Below are 21,335 nucleotides of genomic sequence, written 5' to 3' on the forward strand. Positions count from 1 at the left end.
CTCAGTATCTGTGACAGTACTACCTACCTCCCAAGAGGGGTCACCCTAGAGTCATCTGCGCTTAATTACTGCCTACTGTGCCTAGAAACTACTTGAGGTCGCCTTGCAAAGGAGTGTGTGAGACGGTCATAGACATTCTCATGGCAACCCTATAGGTGACTGATTTGTGCTGTGAGATTTTCTTGTTTAATATTGTACTTTAAGGCAGATCAATCTGTAGGCATACATGATGCAAAAATGCAGACCTCAAAGAGGCCAGATGACATTGTGAAGGTCTGGTTATAAGCCCATCACCTCTGCATGATGCAATACAAAGAATATGACTCCATTCGTGTGGCACAACATTAGTCACATTAGCTAGAGCAGCTCAAAGTATGGATCTTTACAGCCCATTTCCCCTTTAGTAGCTATAATTAGGGTAGTTTTGTGCAAAGTGCCTTTCTGAAGGGCAACAGAAAGGCCCCTTGAAGGGTGATTAGAAAAGCTTTTTTTCTCTCTCCCGCAGGTTAGATATTTATGTTAAAAAGGTAATACATAATGCATGAAAGGCTAGAATGGAAAAAAGTGAAGGTGGATGTATATCTATATCCTTAGACTATGGAGTAACTGTTTCAATAGAGTCGTTAGCAATGTCTTTTGCGCCCCATTAGAGTCTGTAATGTACAGAATCTCAGTTCCACATGAGTATAATTCACTTCATATTAGGTCTTAAAAGGGATAATAGAGTGTTTTAAGATCGCCTTGCTTTCAGAATTGTGCCCATTGAGAACTTTAATCATCCACAAGACTTGCTCCATCAGATTAAGAACCGACAGTTCATATCATTTGACTTTGAACGAGTCCTTGTCATTAAAGATACAGTTAGAGCAAAGGAGGTCGGTCATTATGATTAAATGCAGTGTGAAATCAATAGTCTCTTTCTTATTGAATGTACTGGCTTCTTCTGTTTTCGCCACTAGTGGCCGCCGCTGTCGCCCTGTAGATAGGAACTGTGTTTTTCTATCTCAATGTTCTGGGGGACATTAATAGTGTAACATACGGCTAACGATATAGCATGTAGCATTTGCATAAACTTGCTGGAGATCTTTGGATGAGGTACACATTTACCTTAAACATTTTGTTTGGTTGTATATTTATTAGATAACGGCAGCTGTCTCGTAAATTAAATAAATAGGTTTCAAATCCGTTTTAAAAATGCACTAACCCTAATTAAAAATTAAACAGAGTTTACTGTACTGGAAGCTCTTAAGTTTAACCACTTCATTTTACTGTAGTGATTTTGCTGCTCTCCAAACTGTACTATCCTCATTTTTCCTTATGTTTTGGATATGGTAACTGTTAGTGCCTAGAACGTCGAAGTATTATGTAAATTTCATGGAACATGAATTGAATATAGTATTCATTCAATATCAAAGTATGTAGGCTATATCAATAACCTGATATCTCTTCCCTTATATCTTTTTAATCACATGACCAGCTTTTATAGATTTATTTTATACTTGTGTTTTTAAGTCACATTATGTGTTCTTGTTTGGTTATTTTGACCTTGTCACATTGTGTTATTTTGTGTTATTGTGTTATGTGCTATTTTTTGCCTATTCCCTATTCTGTAAGCCCTACACATGTCACTGCTGGTTTTTTTTTATTTTCTGGAATTTACACTATATATTCTGCATCCATCCGTCCATCTATTCACCATCTATTCACCTATTTTAATAAATAATAGGTGTATGTTTACAGAGTATGGTTTAGACAGTGTAGTTTTGTCAACTAAGTGTGCCTTGTCCAGTGTGTAATTTGCACTTGTTGCTCTGTATACTTTGGCACAAAGAAAATTGAATGCTGAGTCCAATGCTTACAAAACTATCTATAAGCGTGTTTTACATTTAGCTAAACTAAAGCCTTTCAGTGATCAATGAGGGATTCCTCAGAAATGTTTTTGACAACATCATTAACATACATCACATACATTAACATACAAAATAAACATCATGATTAGCCTAATAAGACGATTCACATTTAAACATAAAGTCATAATGTTGTTATAATATAATACAATACTGTTTTGCTATTTGCAAGAGTTACTATTTTTCATATTTTTTTATTATTATTTTTTTTATGAAATGTAGTCTATTAAATCCAGTCAGGTTGACCTGAAAACATCATCATAATTATTACTTAGAATAATAGTATAGGAATTAAAACACAAAAACAATGTCCCTATATAATTCATATATAATAACAAGTGATATTTTGACCACTGAACTAGGAAAGGTTTACATTTTAGAAATCTGGTCCCCTTACTACATAATAATCAATAATCCAGAGGCTAATTCATTGCAGAGAGAGTAAAGTCCAGTTCAGGCATACTACTGTAACTTATTTGGTATTAAATATTGCGTTGTATGTTTATCCCTCATTGGTTATAGTGTGAACATTATAGATTGTCTTGAATATGCATAGATCACATAATTTGTTCCGAAATACTATAGGCCTAGTACTTCATTTCATAGCAAAGCATTTAGTTCTGTGCTCATATTGCAAATATTTGCTGCTTTGTGATTAAGGTTTTTCTTTATTGTAGTGTTATCCAGAATACTATGGTTTGAGACACTGAAATGGCTGGCCGTATTCCTCTGGTTTTGCTGGCCTGTGGCTCCTTCAACCCTATTACCCACCAGCACATGCGTCTGTTTGAGCTGGCCAGAGACCACATGCACCAGACAGGTTGGTGCCAACTGTTCATTTACTTAAAATTGGCAATCACCTGTTATCAGGCCAAAGCTGGCCTCCTTTTCACTGTCCCTCTGAGCCTGTCACATTGAAGTGATTTATGTTGTTATAACTGCATTCTGATTAGTTTTTTGTTTAATTCTAAGTCTGAAGTATGTCTAAATCAGAGATTTTTTATTTTTTATTTTATTATAGCTTTAATAATATTTTGAATTACCTTTTTATTTTTTTATTTTTCCTGTTCATTTTAGTTTACTTTTCAGTTACTTGGTTATGTTGCTGCAATTTTGAGTTTATATCTCACAATTCAGACATTTTCTCACAATTGTGAGTTTATAAAGTTAGAATATATAAAAAAGAAAAGAAAAAAGTATAAAAAATGTAAACTTGCAATTATGAACCATACCGAGAAAAAAAAAAAAAAAAAAACACGAATCACCACAGAATCACAAGTTTAAGTCTTGGAATTCTGATTTTTTTTTATTTTATTTTATTTTATTTTATTTTATTTTATTTATTTATTTATTTATTTATTTATTTATTTATTTATTCATTCATTCATTCATTCATTCATTCATTCATTCATTCATTCATTTATTATTGCTATTTATGTGTCATCAAGTTTTTTCATTTTCACTTCATTTAAGTTTTTCAACTAATATTTTATTTTAGTTCAGCTAAAATAGGCTTTCCATTGTATAAGGCTGTAAGGAATGAGCGACAAATGCAAAGTGTGTATGTTTAATGCTCTTAGCAGTGTTTTTGCGTTAGTTGACATGTGAAAATGTGCTTGCATAAGCTAATACCCAAAGTTTACCAGCAAAAAAGGCTTTGTAGCAGCTGTAACACTGTGTCTACAATGCAAGCAAGAATTTCAAGTTGTGTTGATTAATTTGTTGTGTTGCACCGCTAGCTTACAGTACAGACATGGTATAACCACTCCTCTCAACAGCCTCGACATGGTGCTGCACACTGACATTTTTGCTCGTGTTTATTTACTGTACGCAGTGTACTCCAAAAACGACTTGCAGAAATAACTTGACAAGTAGCCAAATAGCTTGCATTGCGTATTATATTACCTCAAGAGTGTCTTGAAACTTGTTTGTGGTTTATTGCCATTTTTATGAAAGATTAAAACTGACTTTTTAATTAATTGCATTGATAAATTCTGTTTTATAATGTCTTGCACATACAGCTAAATGAGAAAATGCAAAAACAATTGTAGTCTGATGAGAAATCATCTTGACTATGCAAAATGAAGGCATTACAACATTAAGCATTCAGCAACTCATTAGAGTCTGCCTGTGTATGCAAAGCTTGTGTTAATTTGTGTGCAATGACTTTTGTAGAGCTGTCGCACTTAGAAAAGGAATCAACGTCTATTTAATAAGCCACTGATTTACATTTTAAGGCAGATGCATTAAAGGTGCAGTAAGTCATTTCTGAGAAACACTATTGATATGTGAAATCAACCCAAACAAGCACATCCCTCCCCTCATTGTTCCATCCGCAAAATGCACAAACACACAATGCAAAATTGGATGTCTCTTTACCATAGCTTAAGAGAATCAAAATAACACCTCGCGAAAAATTAAGCGAACTGTGGTACGCTTTAAATGTGACATCTCATAATGATGTATTTGACTCAATTTGGGTCAGATATGTTGCCTTTTTCTATCTCGCAGGTCTGTATCGGGTGGTGGGTGGAATTGTATCTCCTGTCGGTGATAGTTATGGTAAACAGGGCCTTGTTGCTTCGAAACACCGACTTGCTATGGCAAGACTGGCCCTGCAGAGCTCTGACTGGGTTTCCGTAGATGACTGGGAGAGCCAGCAGGCGGATTGGACAGAGACTGTGGTGACCATGAGGTGAATATGTATGTATGTGTATATGTATATATATATATATACAGTGCTATGCATAAGTTTAGACACCCATGCTAAAGTTGACTAAAAAGAGGAATAAAAAATCATCTTTTGGAAATTGAACTTAATGCTTTAATTTAAAAAAAATTAGGAAAAATCCAACCTTTAAGGACACCAATTTTCTTTGTGAATGAATAATGTATCATAAATAAATAAATGTTCTTCCTTAAAATACAGGGTGCATAAGTTTGGACACCCCTATGTTAAATTCCCATAGAGGCAGGCAGATTTTTATTTTTAAAGGCCAGTTACTTCATGGATCCAGGATACTATGCATCCTGATAAAGTTTCCTTGGCCTTTGGAATTAAAATAGCCCCACATCATCACATAGCCTTCACCATACCGAGAGATTGGCATGGAGTATTTTCCATAAGATCATCTCTCAATGCAAATCAAACCAGCTATTAGGCTAACTGAAATAAAACCATGCCAATCTCTAGGTATGGTGAAGGCTATGTGATGATGTGGGGCTATTTTAATTCCAAAGGCCAAGGGAACTTTATCAGGATGCATAGTATCCTGGATCCATGAAGTAACTGGCCTTTAAAAATAAAAATCTGCCTGCATCTATGGGAATTTAACATAGGGGTGTCCAAACTTATGCACCCTGTATTTTAAGGAAGAATATTTATTTATTTACGATACATTATTCATTCACAAAGAAAATTGGTTTCCTTAAAGGTTGGATTTTTCCTAATTTTTTAAATTAAGGCATTAAGTTCAGTTTCCAAAAGATTATTTTTTATTCCTCTTTTTAGTCAACTTTAGTATGGGTGTCTAAACTTATGCATAGCACTGTATATATATATGGTTCTTACCATGACTAATGTGAATCATTTATCCTGTCAAAAGTTTGGCAAGACGAGAAACTTTTTGTAGTCTTTGAACACAACTGGGACACTTACTGTAAAGGAAGCATTAACTGGTTTTGACAGATGCTGATTATACCTCCATTATCCCAGAAAATGCTCAGAGGTTTATAGCTAGAGTCATCTTTGATGATAGAAAGAGCAAGACCTTGCATGACCTTGCCACTCCAAGGTCATGGGTTCGATTCCCAGGGAAAGCAAGAACTGATAAGAATGTAAATTGTGTACGTTGAAATGCAATTCAAGTCGCTTTGGATAAAAGCATCTGCCAAATGCATTAATGTAATTGTAAATGTAGAAAAGTTGCCTTTTTTCTTTACTTCAAAATTTAAATATACTGGTGTTATTAATATCAAATAATATGAAGTTAATGATACGCCATACAGTTACATGATGTTGACTTTAATGAACTGATGGTGAGCATTAGGACTTAAAGAGTCTTATATCTCACATATGAATTCCCAGAAGTCTAATTTATACAGTGCAATGTGCCGTTCTATCTTCATAATATGTTGCTTTTATATGTGAATTCACCTTGCATTACCCTCTATGAAGGGCTTTACAAACTCACTGTCATCTTTGAAACATCTGAGCTGAGCTAAAGCCAAAACTTTATAGGAGCCGAATCCTTAAATTCCCTGTGTATGATATATCAAATAGCCAGGCACTGACGTGACTCATTCCAGCCCGGCTGTCCATCATAACAGCCACAGTTTCCATTCTCCTCAGATTCTGCCACAGAAAATATGAGACACCCTGTCACCCTTTAGTATTTGTCTTATAGTGGTTTTCATTTTGTACCCATGCCAAATTCTTGTCCCCTCTATTTACCTTGATGGGCCATTCCTCCTCTTGAAACCCTCAGATAGTAACAAGAGACTTTTTAAGGATCCCTCTGGGTACTCAAATTTTTTTATGGCAATTGTTAGCTGTGCCCTTAGGTGGCTAATTAATACTCAGATGCCAGGGAGGAGGATGGCTGCTCTTGCGCCAGGGGCCCGTGCCAGGACTTTATCTTTCTAGGTTCGTAATTTACTACCTGGCAGAACTGGATGAAATACACAATTGCTTATATGCCCTTGCAGTTTGACCTATGTGTTGAATTACTTAGTTGAGTTTTCGCTATTTTAAAGGACATTGTGCCATACAGGCTCTGTTCTAAAACCCAGTGAGCATTTTAAGGTACACTCATTATGAAAAGGCTGTTGCAAACATTGCTTGTATCCTTCACATAGAAACAATGATCTATTTGTAGAGGAGAAAAATTCATCTATATGTCTTCATCTAACCGTTTTCCATCCAAACGTTTGGGATCAGAACATTTTTATTTATTGTTTTCAGCAAGATTCATCAAAGAATCCTGAAAAAATATTAAGCAGCAGCTGTTTTCAATATTGATAATAATAATAAGAAGAAATATTTCTTGTGCCCCAAATCAGCATATTAGAATGATTTCTGAAGGATCATGTGACACTGAAGACTGGAATAATGATGCTGAAAATTCAGCTTTGCCATCTATCAGTCCATACGTCTGTTCGTCCATACATCCATTCATCTACCCTATAAACACTCAAATTACTTTAAAATTTAGATGCAGAAATGCATCTTTTTTTTTTTTTTTTTGGCTACCTCAATTCAAATTCTTTAAAAGGCATTCGCAATTCAATTCTGAATGACGAAAAACCCAGGTCGGTTCACTATAAAAGTTCTTATACCCTAAAGTCCACTATTCACTTTATACATTAAACACTCACATGCATGTGGGCGATATATAGATTAATAATTATCTCCTTGTAATGGTTCCACACTCCTTCGCAACACCAAAGCTGATTAAAGCCTCCTGTGAGAGATTGGTTAAGTTAAGATGCAAATCTATAGGCTCATGTAATTCAGTGAGAATGTAAAGCCTCTCCCATGTTCATAAGCTGATTACCTAAACAGTATGGCCATTCATGCTCTCTGTTGCTTATCTGCTGTTTGTTTCTAAACACAGGTACCACTATGGCCACATAGCCGCTCAGTACCACCACAGCAAGGACCCGCCCACAAATGAGCAACCAGCCTCTGGTAAGCCCCGCCCACCTCTCAGTATGTCTTTGTAAATTGCCACAGAAACCTCTCCACACAATTCGGTTTCTACTAAGCCTCCTCTCTTGCCTAACAGAGCATTTTCTGTCTTTGCTAATCACTTTAGATAAGTCCGGTGCATTTAAAACAGGCCTTTGTCTTCTTTCTGGCCAGCACAAGGCCTCTTTTCAAAAGTGCTTTTATTTGGGGGGTGTTGTTAGAGGTGCATGCTAATGAAGTCTAATACCCTCCACGGGATGACTGGGCTTAAGGCAAGCGTGCTCGGACTATTAATGAAGCTGAGATTAATAGCCAGGACAACTTTAAAACAAGACAAGTGCCAAGAATGATAGAACACAAGCACACGAAAAACCCTGTTATCTTAAAAACCTTTCACTGGATTCCTTGATTCTTTGCAAACCTTTTGTTCTGATACCATTCATTTCATCTGTATTTTCTTTTGCTTGACAGTAGACTGAAGATAACATAAAGGAACTCCTCCTCATCCTTCTGTTACAATGATACAGTAAATAAACACATCAGTTGGAATTAACCTAAAAGTGACTCTGACTTTTTCAGATGTTGAATTATCACAGAGATCATTTTTTATTAAAATTGCCTTCATGCAAGACCAATTTAGGTGACTCAGAGAAATTTGGCGCTTGCTGAATTAAGCCATTTATGATTTTCTGGAAATATTAGTGATTGTATTAAAATGTGCACAATGCTTTTAATAACTGTGTTTTACTTGAATGTATGCATTATTAGAATAAGTATGAAAAGGGTGGTATTTCCCCAGCCCCATGTCAATGTTTAGTCACGTGGAGTAGAAATAAAGAGCTTTAGTGGGCCTGCGAGGTTCATTTCCTGCCCCCTGCCATTCATGTCTGATTAAACAAAAGCCAGCTCTCTGACACATGTTATAGAGAAAGAATTAGAGTTAAAAGCATACTATTGATTCTTTCATATGCTGTAAATATCACTGCTGAGGTCTAGCCCTAGCATTGCTGGCCATGAAATGATTTCTAATGAAGCATTGAGAAAAGAACAAGTGAGATTTCTGCCGGTTTCAAATATATAATTTTGTGCGTGGGATGCTTTGAGCCACCATAACATTTTGAAAGACTGGGAAATTCACTAAACATTGTGTTTGGATTGTATTAGCAAATGTTACATTAAAGGAAAGATGCAAATCTTAAGTGCTGAACGCTTTTTCCACAGTGTAATTGACGGTATTCCAGAGTTCTAGGTTAGGGAGGATGCAGAAGGTTATGATAATTTGACACATTTTGTTGGGACTGTATAGTATTGCTCCATCACTGCAGATGCTGTTATTATACTTATACTATTTTACTTAATAATTAAATGCTAATAATACTACTAATTGTCACCATTGACACTGCATTAAGGTTAATATTGACACTATTGCCTTTTGTAGTGCTGCTTTAAAGCTGGAATTGAAGTCGTTTCAAAGTTGATGAATTTTTGCAGCATACCATTTGTTATTTATCTCCATTGTATAAAGTGCTGTGTAAATACATTTGGCTTGACTTGACTATTCTAGTATTTATTAATATTTTGAATTGGCTTTTATTTTTATATTATCAGTTTTCTTTTTTAGTAAGGTTTTTATATGCGTTTGTCATTTTTATTATTTTTTGTCTTTTTTAAATAATATTAATAAGAAGAATTGAATGCCTTTATTATTTAGTATATATAATATTAATATATAATATTTCTGTATAACTTTAATACATTTTTCATTTTACGTTTTTCAACTAATATTTATATTTTATTAATTTTTTAATTAATTAATAATTTAATTTAAATAATTTAATTTTAATTAATTAATTTATTAATTTTTTATCAAAAATGATTTTTGAATAGTTTTAATTTTAGTTTAAAAAAATGACAGGTCTTAAAAGACATGAGGGTGAATAAATTATGACACTGAAATTGAAATTTGAAAGATGTGAATGAGCAATCACATTTATATTGTTCAGAAGCACTTGCTTCCTTTTATTACAGACTCATTAAAAAAAAAAAAAATAATAAATAAATAAAAAATTTTGTAATGAGCAATTTTGTATGGATTGGCACTCCGAAAATATCTCTTAGATATCACTGATTTAGGTGTTCTAAATTATCGTGTCAGTCTCTGTGACAGCCTTAGGCTCTGCACACTGCCATCGTTCAAGTTAAGCACCATATTCAGCTTCATAAGCAGTTGTCAGTTTTCTAACGCTCCTTTTGACAACTTTGACAGTATTATGATGAGATGCTGCTGCTGCCCTTCTGCTCCATTTTTTGATAACAGTTGAATGGTTCCAAAACAGGAAGCATTACTTATATCACCTTTTGAATACATTGAAAAGATGAAAATGGCAATAATATACAATCAGTAATGTGTAGGGCTGTCACTTTATGTTCGAAAATCGGTTGTACAATCGATCGTACCAACCAACGCAAGTTTCGAAAACGGGAAAAATAGGGAATCAATTTTAAAGGTCTTTTGTCGGTGTGCGTCCAGATTGTCACGATACTCCCGCAGCGATCGCGCGTCACACAGCAACTGCAGGCTCTGACAAACACACATAACAGCAAATTATACTTCTGCATAATGTGTCTCTTTTTACAACTAAACTGTGAATTCTGCTGGTATGCAGACAGTCTCATGCATACAGATACAGATTCGGGCTACGGTCTATAATCGCCTATGTAGGCGAAATTTGTTTGACATTTCTAACCGTAAACACGGCCATGTTGAAGACTGCAGTAATGTTTTTCATTGATGTTATGGCAGTCCACTCTGCTATTTTTCGAGAATGTTGCACTCCTGTTTGTCATTGTGCACAAAACTTCACGCCAATAAATCATCAGGAAAATTTGCTGACTTGTGCGCGTCACAAGCGCCCTCTTTACGTTCGTCCTAATACCTGTTAGTTGTCCGTGGACTTCCCCATATTTGGCGTTTAAAATGGAAACGTCTTTAGACATGGAAAATCGATTTTTCAATCGATTCAATGAACACTTATGTCTCAAAAATCGAACAGGATTTTTTCAAAAAAGTGACAGCCCTAGTAATGTGATCGATTTCCCCCCCCCCCTACAGATGTCCCACAGTTGAAGCTGCTTTGTGGAGCTGATTTCATGGACACGTTTAAGGTGCCTGGTTTGTGGATGGACGATCATGTAGAGGAGGTGGTGGGCCGCTTCGGACTGGTCTGCGTGAGCCGTGGTCGCCTACAGCCAGACCGGGCTATACATGAGTCCGACTTGTTGTCCAGGCACCGGAAGAGCATTTTCCTGGTTCGGGAGTGGGTACACAATGAGATCAGCGCTACAGAGATCCGACGAGCCCTACGTAGAGGCCACAGTGTTAAATATCTTTTACCAGACTCTGTCATTGATTACATAAGAGAGCACAACCTTTATACCCAAGACAGTGAGATGAAGAACAAAGACGTTAAACTACGACCTCTTGCCATGCAAGCAATACAAGACTGATGTAGGCTTTGGGAATTCAGAGCCTGAGGTGGTCTAAAGGCCAATTTACACTATACCGACAAATGACAACCAATGGCTACAGACGCTTCCCAGACAGCAACATAGTGTCGCCCCAGATCCGGCCCACATCTGGTACATGTGGATTCCACAAGGCCCAGATGTGGGCCGGATCTGGGCCGACATTATGTTGCTGTCTGGGTTTCGGATCAGTGTGTTACCTCTCGGCATATGTTGCCATTGGTTGGTGCTTGTTTTTGCCAATTGAACATGTTCAATCCACCTCTGTCGGTGCAGTGTGAATTGGCCTTTAAGGTGTGGTCACATGTACCATTGTTCAAAGAATTTTCTCGCGCAAAATCCAGTCGGAATCTACTCAATCGGGAATATTGCGTCAGGGCGAAAGATTTCTGCACACAGATTTCTCATTTAGTTCAAGTTGGTAACATGAATTTGCAACGTTGACCAACAGAAAACTGACTTCTCTTCTCTGCTACACTAGTAATGGACGGAGGACCTTTTTTTCCGGAGGAAATTTCGTTTAAAAGGTGCGATCACATTAGCTGAATTTCAGTGATTTCAGTGTAGAGATGTATGAAGCACAGCACACACGGAAGTCACTTTCAAACCAAGTGTCTTTATGTTGGTCAGCGCGGCGAATCCGTATGAGCATCAAAATCTGCGCGGGGAACTTTTTCGCCCTCACGCGTAACTCCTAATCACATGGATTCTTTTTAGGATCTGTGCGATTCTGATTTGAATTCGCCCCGCAAAATTTCGGCCAGCAACTTTAAATGTGACCACCAGTCACAAAAAAATAGCAAAATGTGTTTCAAAAGATTAAAATTCCCTCTTGTCTGTGAAAGCAGCTTTAGAGGAGTTTCATATTTTGTCTTGTATAATGTGAGCATTATCCATGACCATGGTTTCCTAGTGTAATGTGTGGAGAGGGATTTAGAAATTTATCCTCTCTCTGCAGGAGTTAGATTTGCCAGATCACTGCAGAGCTGTAGGTCCATGTTCAGCAGGTCTGAGATTTGTTGACTTTTGCTGAATGTCATGAGGAAGATAAATAACAGAGCCTTTACACTTTGGAGAGCAAACATTGCTTCTTCCATTTCCATTTGCACAGAAAGCGTCATTCATGTTGTCAGGTCCCTAAAGACGTTTCATCAAGCTTTGTCGGTGGGGGGAAAAGAGTTTCTGACAAAATAAAATAGAAGAATATGGTTTGGGATATTTGAAGTGATGTCTATCTGAATAATTTCTTTTTGTCCTTGTATCACCAACAGTGTGTTCTGGCTCAAACTGTAGCTTTAGTAGCTAGTAACTAGTAGCTGTAAGTGTGGTTTTTTTTTTTTTTTTGGCTATGTTGAAGCCCTCCTGCTGACAGTCTTTGAGTGTGGAGTTTGTTTTAAAAGAATGCCTTTGTTCATGCTGTCTCAAAAGAAAAGCTGGAGGAATTAATTCAACAGAAGCAGTCCCTCTCGTCTAGATGGCCCCTGCTTTGCATAGAAGATGCTAAGCATCAGGCAGAGGAAAGGAGTGACAATTGAGTTCAATCTTTTATCAAGCACAAAACATACTTTTCTTAAATTTGACAAACAAATAAGACAGATGTATAAACACAATCTATGGAATAAATGTTAATCACCTGTAACTATAAAAGATTTAAAAAAGAGCTGTATTTTATGTGTGAGTGAATCTAAGAGAACCGAAATTGCTATTTTGTTTATTAAAAAACATTTTCAGTGTTATGAGTAAGAGTTTTGTTTTTAGCATCAGTAGCATCATGTTGCCACATTATATCGGGTACGTGGTCACAATGGAACAGATGATAATCATTTAGGTAGCATTTTGAAAATTATGAAACAAAACAATTAAGCTGCAAATATGTAACGTTCAAAAAGCATTGTTTTGGCTAACAAAACTTACTTAATGTATTGATAATTCATATTAATTAACAAATAATCTAGATAAAACCATGTGAGAGACAGTCCTTGTGACAACTAGCCCCGGTCGGTCTCTGACTGTTCCAGTTCACTGCACTTTTCTACAGCTCTTGATCACCGAGTTTATGTGACGTAATTACATGGCACGGTGTCGTATCCAAGTTTTCGTGATGAAAAAAACAAAACAAAAAGCTCTCGGTCCAAACTTTAGGGGCGGAGAGACTGTTTCCATAACAGTATAATCCAAGATAAGAAAGTTTAATTCACAGATCGTCGGATTATGATAACCGTTTTAAATAAGGGGTTCTTTCAGATGAAAAGCATTTGGTCGCAGAGATACAGCGATATCGGATCTTCTTTGAACAACCCTGTCAGTAGACTTTATCAGAAATGGTTGCTGATTATAACGGCTACTGGAAAATGATCTCCAACGAGAACTTTGAAGAGTACCTGAAAGCTCTGGGTGAGTTTTACAGCATTAAGATCCTTAACCTTCTGCTAGCCTATTCCTCATTTGGAGTAACGCTTGTTTTTAACACAATAGTGTAACATTTTAATTTGAATATAGGATATAGGCTATTTTGTTTCAATAATATTTATTCTTTAATATTTTGTATTTTATTTCATATTCAGCTCTAGATTATGCACCATTTATTTCTATGTAAAATGGTACAAATATTAATACAGTAACTTAAAGGGGTGATGAACTGAGAAATCTAATTTTCCTTGAGCTTTTGACATATAAGAGGCCATCATACTATAAGAATATCCTGTAAGTTTCACAACTGAAAACTTGCTTGTTAGGTCCAATAAAAGCTTTTACTGACACCAGGCACCGCAAAAGACAGGTTTTTCAAAGTGGGGATCTATGACGTCAAAGGGTATAAAACACCTCCTCCACAGAAGAAGATCAACGCCTACTTGAACGTTGCCTGTTTAACCCCGCCCACCGATTCGCGCATTACATGAAACTTATTATAATATGCAAAACTGTTATCCAATCATAGCAGTGGGCGTTTACTTCCAAGTCTTCAATGCGGCACGCCCATAAAACCGATCGTTTCAGGAGCTTGGCTCAAAACCAGGGTAGAAAATAGCCTATTACTTATTCATTTTGATGTTTTTGAACGTAAAAACCAAGCGAACGTCATAAGTTGACCTCAGACAACAATATAAAAAATATAAAAAAGCCAGTTGATGATGACCCCTTTAAAGGTATTATATACCCTTTACGAAAGGTATTTTAAATTCAATGCATGGAAGGCAAATTTGCACCATCTATTGGAATAAATGTGTAATATCATGGCATGGCACTGGATGCCAGTATAGCACTATATTGTAACATACATAGGTGTGTTTAATCCCTAGTTGCTTATAATAGTATTACCAGACATAATTCCTTACTAGGTTTTGCATTTGGATAAAAATAGACATTATCAAATACTGCCTCATCGTTGCTGATTCGTAGATTGTACCCCAAAAATAGCTCTGTATTTTTGTATTTTTCTTGTTACCCATTCATTTCTAATGGCGGTGATTTTTGACAGAGAAGATTGTGACCATTTAGCTTTTGATATTCATTCAGATAGCACAAAAGTAAACAAGTTTAGTACTTTGGTTCTACAATGACAGAAGACCTCCAGAGTGTTAGATAAACAAAAACAAATATGTGGAAATTAGTTTAGCAAGATGCCATGTACTTTGTGATATTACCTATTTTCTCAGATTGATCGTTAGTTTATTTTTCTCTCTTTTATGTATTTGACCATATTTATCACCCTATTGCACACATTATGAAATCAGAGTTAAAAATAGATTATGTACTTTTCTTGCACAAATTTAGAAACATTATATTTGATCCAGTATTTATGTGTTGCATAAATAGAAACAAATATAAAGTTTTTAATTTAAATAATTTTCAAGTGAGATTCTCTATGTAGCCTACTGTGTATCATGGTAAATTGTTAAGGGAAACAAAATCAGATTACAATGTAAATAACATTGTGCATGTGCATGCCTCTGGTAATCATTCAGTACCATGGTGTTGAAGTACCAAGTTATTTACATTTGTAACCATCACTATGGTTATCCTGGGATACCTTTTTATAAGGGTATCCAGGGAAATTCTCATTTTCACATGAGGTATAATTTTCTTTTCCAGATGTAAATGTAGCTATTAGAAAGATTGCCACCCTGCTGAAGCCTGATAAAGACATCAGTCAGGATGGAGATCACTTCATCATAAAGACTCTTAGCACCTTCAAGAACTACAACATGGACTTTGTGGTTGGTCAGGAGTTTGAGGAGGATCTGAGTGGAGTGGACGACAGGAAGTGCATGGTGAGCGAACTTTCGTGGCAAACACTTGGCGGCTTTAGATCTTAAAAGCATACTTTATATATTTTTTTAATTGTGAAGCACAACTCAAAAGAACTTTAATGCCATTATCTAAACTTTGCCATTTGACTTAAGATGAACTTGCAACATTACACATTTGATTCTTCATCGATGCTGCCTCTTTGTATAGACACTAGGGGCCCTATTTTAACGATCTGAAACGCAAGTGTCAAAGCGCAAAGCGCAAGTAACTTTGTGGGCGGGTCTTGGCGCTGTTGCTATTTTCCCGGCGGGATAAATGACTCTTGCGCCAGCAAATCTAAAAGGGGTTGGTCTGAAGTAGCTTCATTATTCATAGGTGTGGTTTGGGCGTAACGTGAAATAAACCAATCAGAGCGACATCTCACATTCCCTTTAAGAGCAGGCGCGCTTTTTCTAAAGCGGATTCCTATTGTAACGGCGGATTTGCCAGGCGCGTGCCAGGAGCGGTTCACAGCCGAGGAGAGCAACGCTTTCGTCAGGGACGTTGGGGATGGAGAAACCCACCCAAATTAACTTAGGTTAAAAAGGCGTATGATAATTTGGGTAAATGTGTAAGCTAGATGTATGCTTTTATAATAAATTGTCTATCTGTCTATCTATCTATCTATCTATCTATCTATCTATCTATCTATCTATCTATCTATCTATCTATCTATCTATCTATCTATCTATCTATCTATCTATCTATCTATCTATCGTAATAATGTATGATTTGCAAAAATGAAAACTGCTGCTTCTGTGTAGATGAGAGAATCAAAGTGTATGTGCGTTGTGCACACGCTACTTGATTATGGCCAAGCATGCGCCCTTAAAATAGCATATGAATAACATGCGCAACGCGCCACTGACTTTAAACTATTTTTTCCTGGTTAGTGGCGCAATTGTTTTCTAAACCTGCAAAATAGCATGAAGGAACGTTTGCGCCGGAACACGCCTCCTTTTTTGCGCTGAACTGCCCAGGGAGCGCAAGTTCATTCCCTAGTTTAGCGACGTGCTTCTGTGGAGGGAAAAGCGCGCTTTGCGCGGGTGCAAAATAGGAATGATGCGTTGGTATACAAAGTCAATTGCGCTGGGTGCAAGATAGGGCCCTAGATGTTGAAAGTAAGTTTCTCCAAAAAAATCTCAGAAGTTTTGAGAAGTTTCTTTTCTTACCTTTAAATAAATGCCTGCAAATGGGCCTGCATATTAGATCTATTTTCACACACACACACACACACACACACACACACACACACACACACACACACACACACACACACACACACACACAAAATTATAACATTCCAGTATCAGTAATAATTTTCTTATAAGGTTGCCATTTGTATAATTTCATTGCCCTTGAAAATCACTAACTGTGCATGTCATTTACAGTTCACAATCTCAACTAATAAGAAAAGGGAAAACTGTGAAATGAGAGCAATAATTGGCTCTTTAATCTAATAAGAAGCGTTATTCTCTCCTTTCATTTTCCCCTCACTTTTCCTTTTATTTGGAGAAACTTGGTTTATCTAAGACCTGTGATGAGACAATTGCAGATATGTAGAGATAATAATCTGTTTCTTGCTTAAAGGGATAGTTCACCCCAAAATAAAAATTTACTCAACCTCATGTTGTTCCAAACCTGTATGAATTTTTTTGTTCTGTTGGAACAACTTGAGGGTGAGTAAATGATGACAGAATTTTCATATTTGGGTGAACTATCCCTTTAACCCCTAAGGTTGCCTTTTCGCTCCAAAAAATAACAGTGCGGGAGCTGCATGGAGTTCTGAACATAAACGTATGCAAAGTATTCTTAGTTTTGTTATAGTTTGCATTGCATGAGCAATTTGTTAGTTGTGTTGTACTAGATGTGAATGTGTCTCCTCTAAAAAAAAACAGTGCATTGTTCACGTTCACTTTTTGATATAACTCAAAAAAGTTTTGGAGTCGCAGTCAATAAAAAACACTTGAAACACATCATTTAGTAAATATGTTGTGACCCGGTTTGTCCTGAACAAAAATCACTCGCCCCATTTAGTCCACACAGTGCCAGACATTGTTTCTTTTCATTCCAGCCAATAGGCCTTTTCAACATACTTCTCTTTGTGCAGCATGTAATCACAGTGCAAACTCATTTTGCAAACATTGGACCAATTTAATTTTATCTTTGTGTCGATGAATTTATAGATGTGCTTTTCTCCTCCAACTGCTATTGCAAAATCTGCTCTGCTTGCCTGTGTCTTTGCAGTCCTAATGCAAGTGTGTATTTTTGCTGTATCTGTGTAGGTTAAAAATAAATCACCTTCTCTGTTATGCATTACAGACCACTATCACCTGGGATGGAGAGAAACTGGTGTGTGTGCAGAAAGGAGAGATCGAGGGGAGGGGTTGGACCCACTGGATTGAGGGAGATGAACTACACTTGGTAGGCCAGTTCTCATGCATTTCATTTGTAACATCCTTGATGGTATTCCCTATCAGGAATGGTAGTTTCGCATACATCTTGTATAATATCAGAAATATAGCTGAAGGCATATGCAGAACAGCATCTCTGAAACTGTTTAGGCTGCGCGGCAGATGGTGGGGGAAGAGCTATTCTCAAATCTCAAAACTTTCATCCCCGTGATGATGCACCTGAAAAAGCACAGCATTGACAGACTGATTATTATAATACATTTGAACTTGTTTTAAATAATTCTAATGGGGATCAAAAACTATCATTATGATTTGATAGGATTTTTAAATGAAGTTGACTGGAATATGATGGGTGGAGGTAATAACAACAGATGTTTGGCTTCAGCTGTGCGTTTGATCATGCATAATAAACCAAAGCTCATTTATGCGTTTCTGTAGCGTTACCAAATAACTGGACATTGGTGACACCATCTGGTTGAAAATTATACACAGTGCAGGTCAAACGTTTGGAAACATTACTATTTTTAATGTGTTGAATGGGCTTGATGAGCATAAGATACTTCTTTCAAGAACATTAAAAATAGTAATGTTTCCAAACTTTTGACTGGTACTGTACATTGTTGTATTGTGCTAAAATAAAGACCACTGTTAGGGAATTCTAGCAGAAACTAAACCTATGTACATGATTTACTAAAAGAAGATATTTAGAATCAAGTCTCAGTGTTTTTGTCCACAAGACCCTGCTGACTTTCATTGTAGACATTCTTCAAAATATCTTTTGCGTTCCAAAGAGGAAAGAAAGTCATGCGGTTTTGGAATGACATGAGGGTGAGTCACAGAATTTTCATATTTAGGTCAACTTTTCCTTTAAGTATGTTTTCTTTGCTTGCAGGAGCTGAGAGCCGCCGGGGTTGTGAGTAAACAGGTCTTCAAAAAGGCTTAAACCTGTACCGACACTGAACACTGGCAAAGAGATCCAGAAAACCCCAGCAATTTAAAGTATATAAACTCCTGCCACAACATCCAACATCTGTCTGTGTGCACCATCATCTCTGCTATTGTGAAAACCAGTCAAACACCCTCTGTGATAGTCTGTCACAATCTATATGTGCTTGTTTGTTCTGATCCTCACAGAGGAAGATCTCCAGCGACATTCATTCGTAGGTGCTGCCGCTTGTCATTTAGATGTTATTTACATTAGTGGTATAGAGAACACTGGGATAAGCTGCACTATAAGTGAACAATCAAACAGCAGGTGCGTCAGGATATTGTCTTGGACGCAACAAAAACAGTCCTCAGATTGGGAGCTTCTGTGTACATAAAAGTAATTAGACTCCAGAGAGGATGTGCTGAAGGAAAAATGATGTGACGAGTCGCAGTGCCGCCCGGCTGCTGTCGCTCTGATTGAAGAGTCTGTCAGTCTCTTGGGTTCTGAGTATGGCAGGGTTTTGCTTTCCTTCCCATCATGCCTCTGTGACTGTGCACACAAAAGAATACATAAATCAGCGAAATAAAGAGAAACGATTTGCGTTCTGCTGTTCATATGCATCTTAATGTGTTCGTTTGAACTTTCTATCCACACACTAGTTTAATAAAGGCATACCAGCTGGAATGTAAATTAAATATAGCTGCCGGTTTTGTGTGTGTTTTGAAAAATCCCGGTTGGCATGTTCACTTTTCATTATTGCTGAGAAATGCTTCACCGGTTCTGAAGTATTACATGAATATTAAGGGAACTAAAGCAGGACACTTACATCCACTTAAGAAGAAAACAAAAGGCATATAATTGGCAGTGTGTTGATAACTGTAGACCGCCGACCGGTTAAGTCTGTGCAGTCATTCATTTTCCAAATTTGGCCCAGAGTCTATCACCGGCTTCCTGCCAGGTGTTCCTTTTAGCTAAAAATGTGTTCCCCACATTGGCAGTCCACTCAGCATCCACTTCCTTTTTTCATGCTAATGGCTCCAAATATATTGTTTGGGTCTTAATTTACTTAAAATAGTGATCTGTTTGTACTAGTAACCTGGGCCGTGTCTAGCACACTCTGAACTTATAAACCAGAGACAGATTATGCAAGCAAAATAATACATTTTATGCTGTTTCACATTTATCAACACGTGAAAACATATGATATACACTTACTAAAAATCCCTTGTACCTTCAGAGGAAATTAACCATTCTTAGGTCCAAATTAACTTGTATAGGTCATAATCGTGGGAGGGAAATAGAATTTCTCTTTTAACAAAGACACTACCTTACCTGATGATGAACTTATCATTTCTAATTGGATTTGGGACTTGTAATGTAGGAATTGATGCAGACATTATCTTGAAGAAAAGCAGCGGCACTGAATCTCCTCAAATTTTCACCAGTGTCAAAGAATCTTCACACTCTAATCCAAAATGCCAGATGATTACAACAGCTATTGGAAAATGATCTCAATTTAGAACTCTAATGAGTACCTGAAAGCTCTCGGTGAGTCAATTACGAGTTCAAAAAGCAGGGAATCTTCTGTAGGCTTAATTAACATTATCATCGCACTGCACTATAAAACCTTTTGAACATAATTACATTACTAAGTTGGGCTGCTTAATCCTACCAATTAAATTAAAGAGTATAACAGATATATTATAATTTTTCTAATTGAATTTGCACTCATGTTATTTATATCTATCGACATGTACATACATGGCCACTTTATTAGGTATACTGTTCAACTGCTCATAAACGCACATCTAATCAGCCAATCACATTGCAGCAACTCAATGCATTTAGCATCAGAATTGGGAAGAAAGGTGTTTTATTTGACTTTGAACTGGATTTTTACTGACTTTAGTTAATTGGAATGGTTGTTGCTGCCAGACGGGCTGGTCTGAGTATTTCAGAAACTGCTGATCTACTGGGATTTTTACGCACCACCTTCTCTAGGGTTTACATAGAATGATCTGAAAAAAAGTTTCCAATGAGTGGCAGTTCTGTGGGCTAAAATGCCTTGCTGATGCAAGAGGTCAGAGGAGAATGACTGGTTTGTCAGACTGAGCTGATAGAATGGCAACAGTAACTCAAATAACCACTCATTATAACCGAGGTCTGCAGAAGAGTGTAACACGTCGAACCTCGAAGCAAATGGGCCACAGCAGCTGAAAACCACATGTTACCAATCCTGTCAGCTAACAATAGGAATTCATAAATGCCACAGCCTGCCTGAGTATTGTTGCTGACCATGTCCATCCCTTTATGACCACAGTGTACCCATCTTCGGATGGCTACTTCCAGCAGGATAACATGACATGTCATCTTAAACTGGTTTCTTGAATATGACAGTTCACTATACTCAAATGACCTCAACAGATCACAATCCAATAGAGCACCTTTGGGATGTGCTGCTACGGGAGATTCGCCTCATGGATGTGCATTTGACAAATCTGCAGCAACTGCGTGGTTAATACGGACCAAAATCTCAGAGAAATGTTTCCAGCACCTTGTTGAATCTATGCCACAAAGAATTA

At 36.9% G+C, this 21,335-nt stretch overlaps 1 protein-coding gene across 5 annotated transcripts; it reads left to right on the forward strand.

The window, feature by feature from the left end:
* Positions 1-1,009: 1,009 nt before the first annotated feature.
* LOC308696619 (nicotinamide/nicotinic acid mononucleotide adenylyltransferase 3-like) lies at positions 1,010-19,445 on the forward strand. Of its 5 annotated transcripts, XR_014030854.1 has the most exons (8): positions 1,013-1,095; positions 2,585-2,727; positions 4,419-4,602; positions 7,523-7,596; positions 15,214-15,392; positions 17,734-17,835; positions 18,718-18,824; positions 18,960-19,372. XR_014030854.1 is itself a non-coding variant. In XM_081375478.1 (7 exons), exons 2-7 carry the CDS (start codon positions 2,619-2,621, stop codon positions 18,766-18,768), a joined length of 699 nt encoding a protein of 232 aa, XP_081231604.1. In that variant the 5' UTR covers positions 1,010-1,095; positions 2,585-2,618; the 3' UTR covers positions 18,769-19,445. The 5 variants fall into 5 exon arrangements, 3 of the variants coding, with proteins under 3 accessions (XP_081231604.1, XP_081231605.1, XP_081231603.1); XM_081375478.1 differs by having other exon boundaries at positions 1,010-1,095; positions 18,718-19,445; XR_014030855.1 differs by lacking the exons at positions 15,214-15,392; positions 17,734-17,835; positions 18,718-18,824; positions 18,960-19,372 and adding exons at positions 10,709-11,207; positions 11,262-12,857 and having other exon boundaries at positions 1,021-1,095.
* The last annotated feature ends 1,890 nt before the right edge of the window (positions 19,446-21,335 follow it).

The sequence above is a fragment of the Scardinius erythrophthalmus genome, assembly GCF_964197995.2.
Source record: "Scardinius erythrophthalmus genome assembly, chromosome: 9".
NCBI classification, from domain to species: Eukaryota; Metazoa; Chordata; class Actinopteri; order Cypriniformes; family Leuciscidae; genus Scardinius; species Scardinius erythrophthalmus.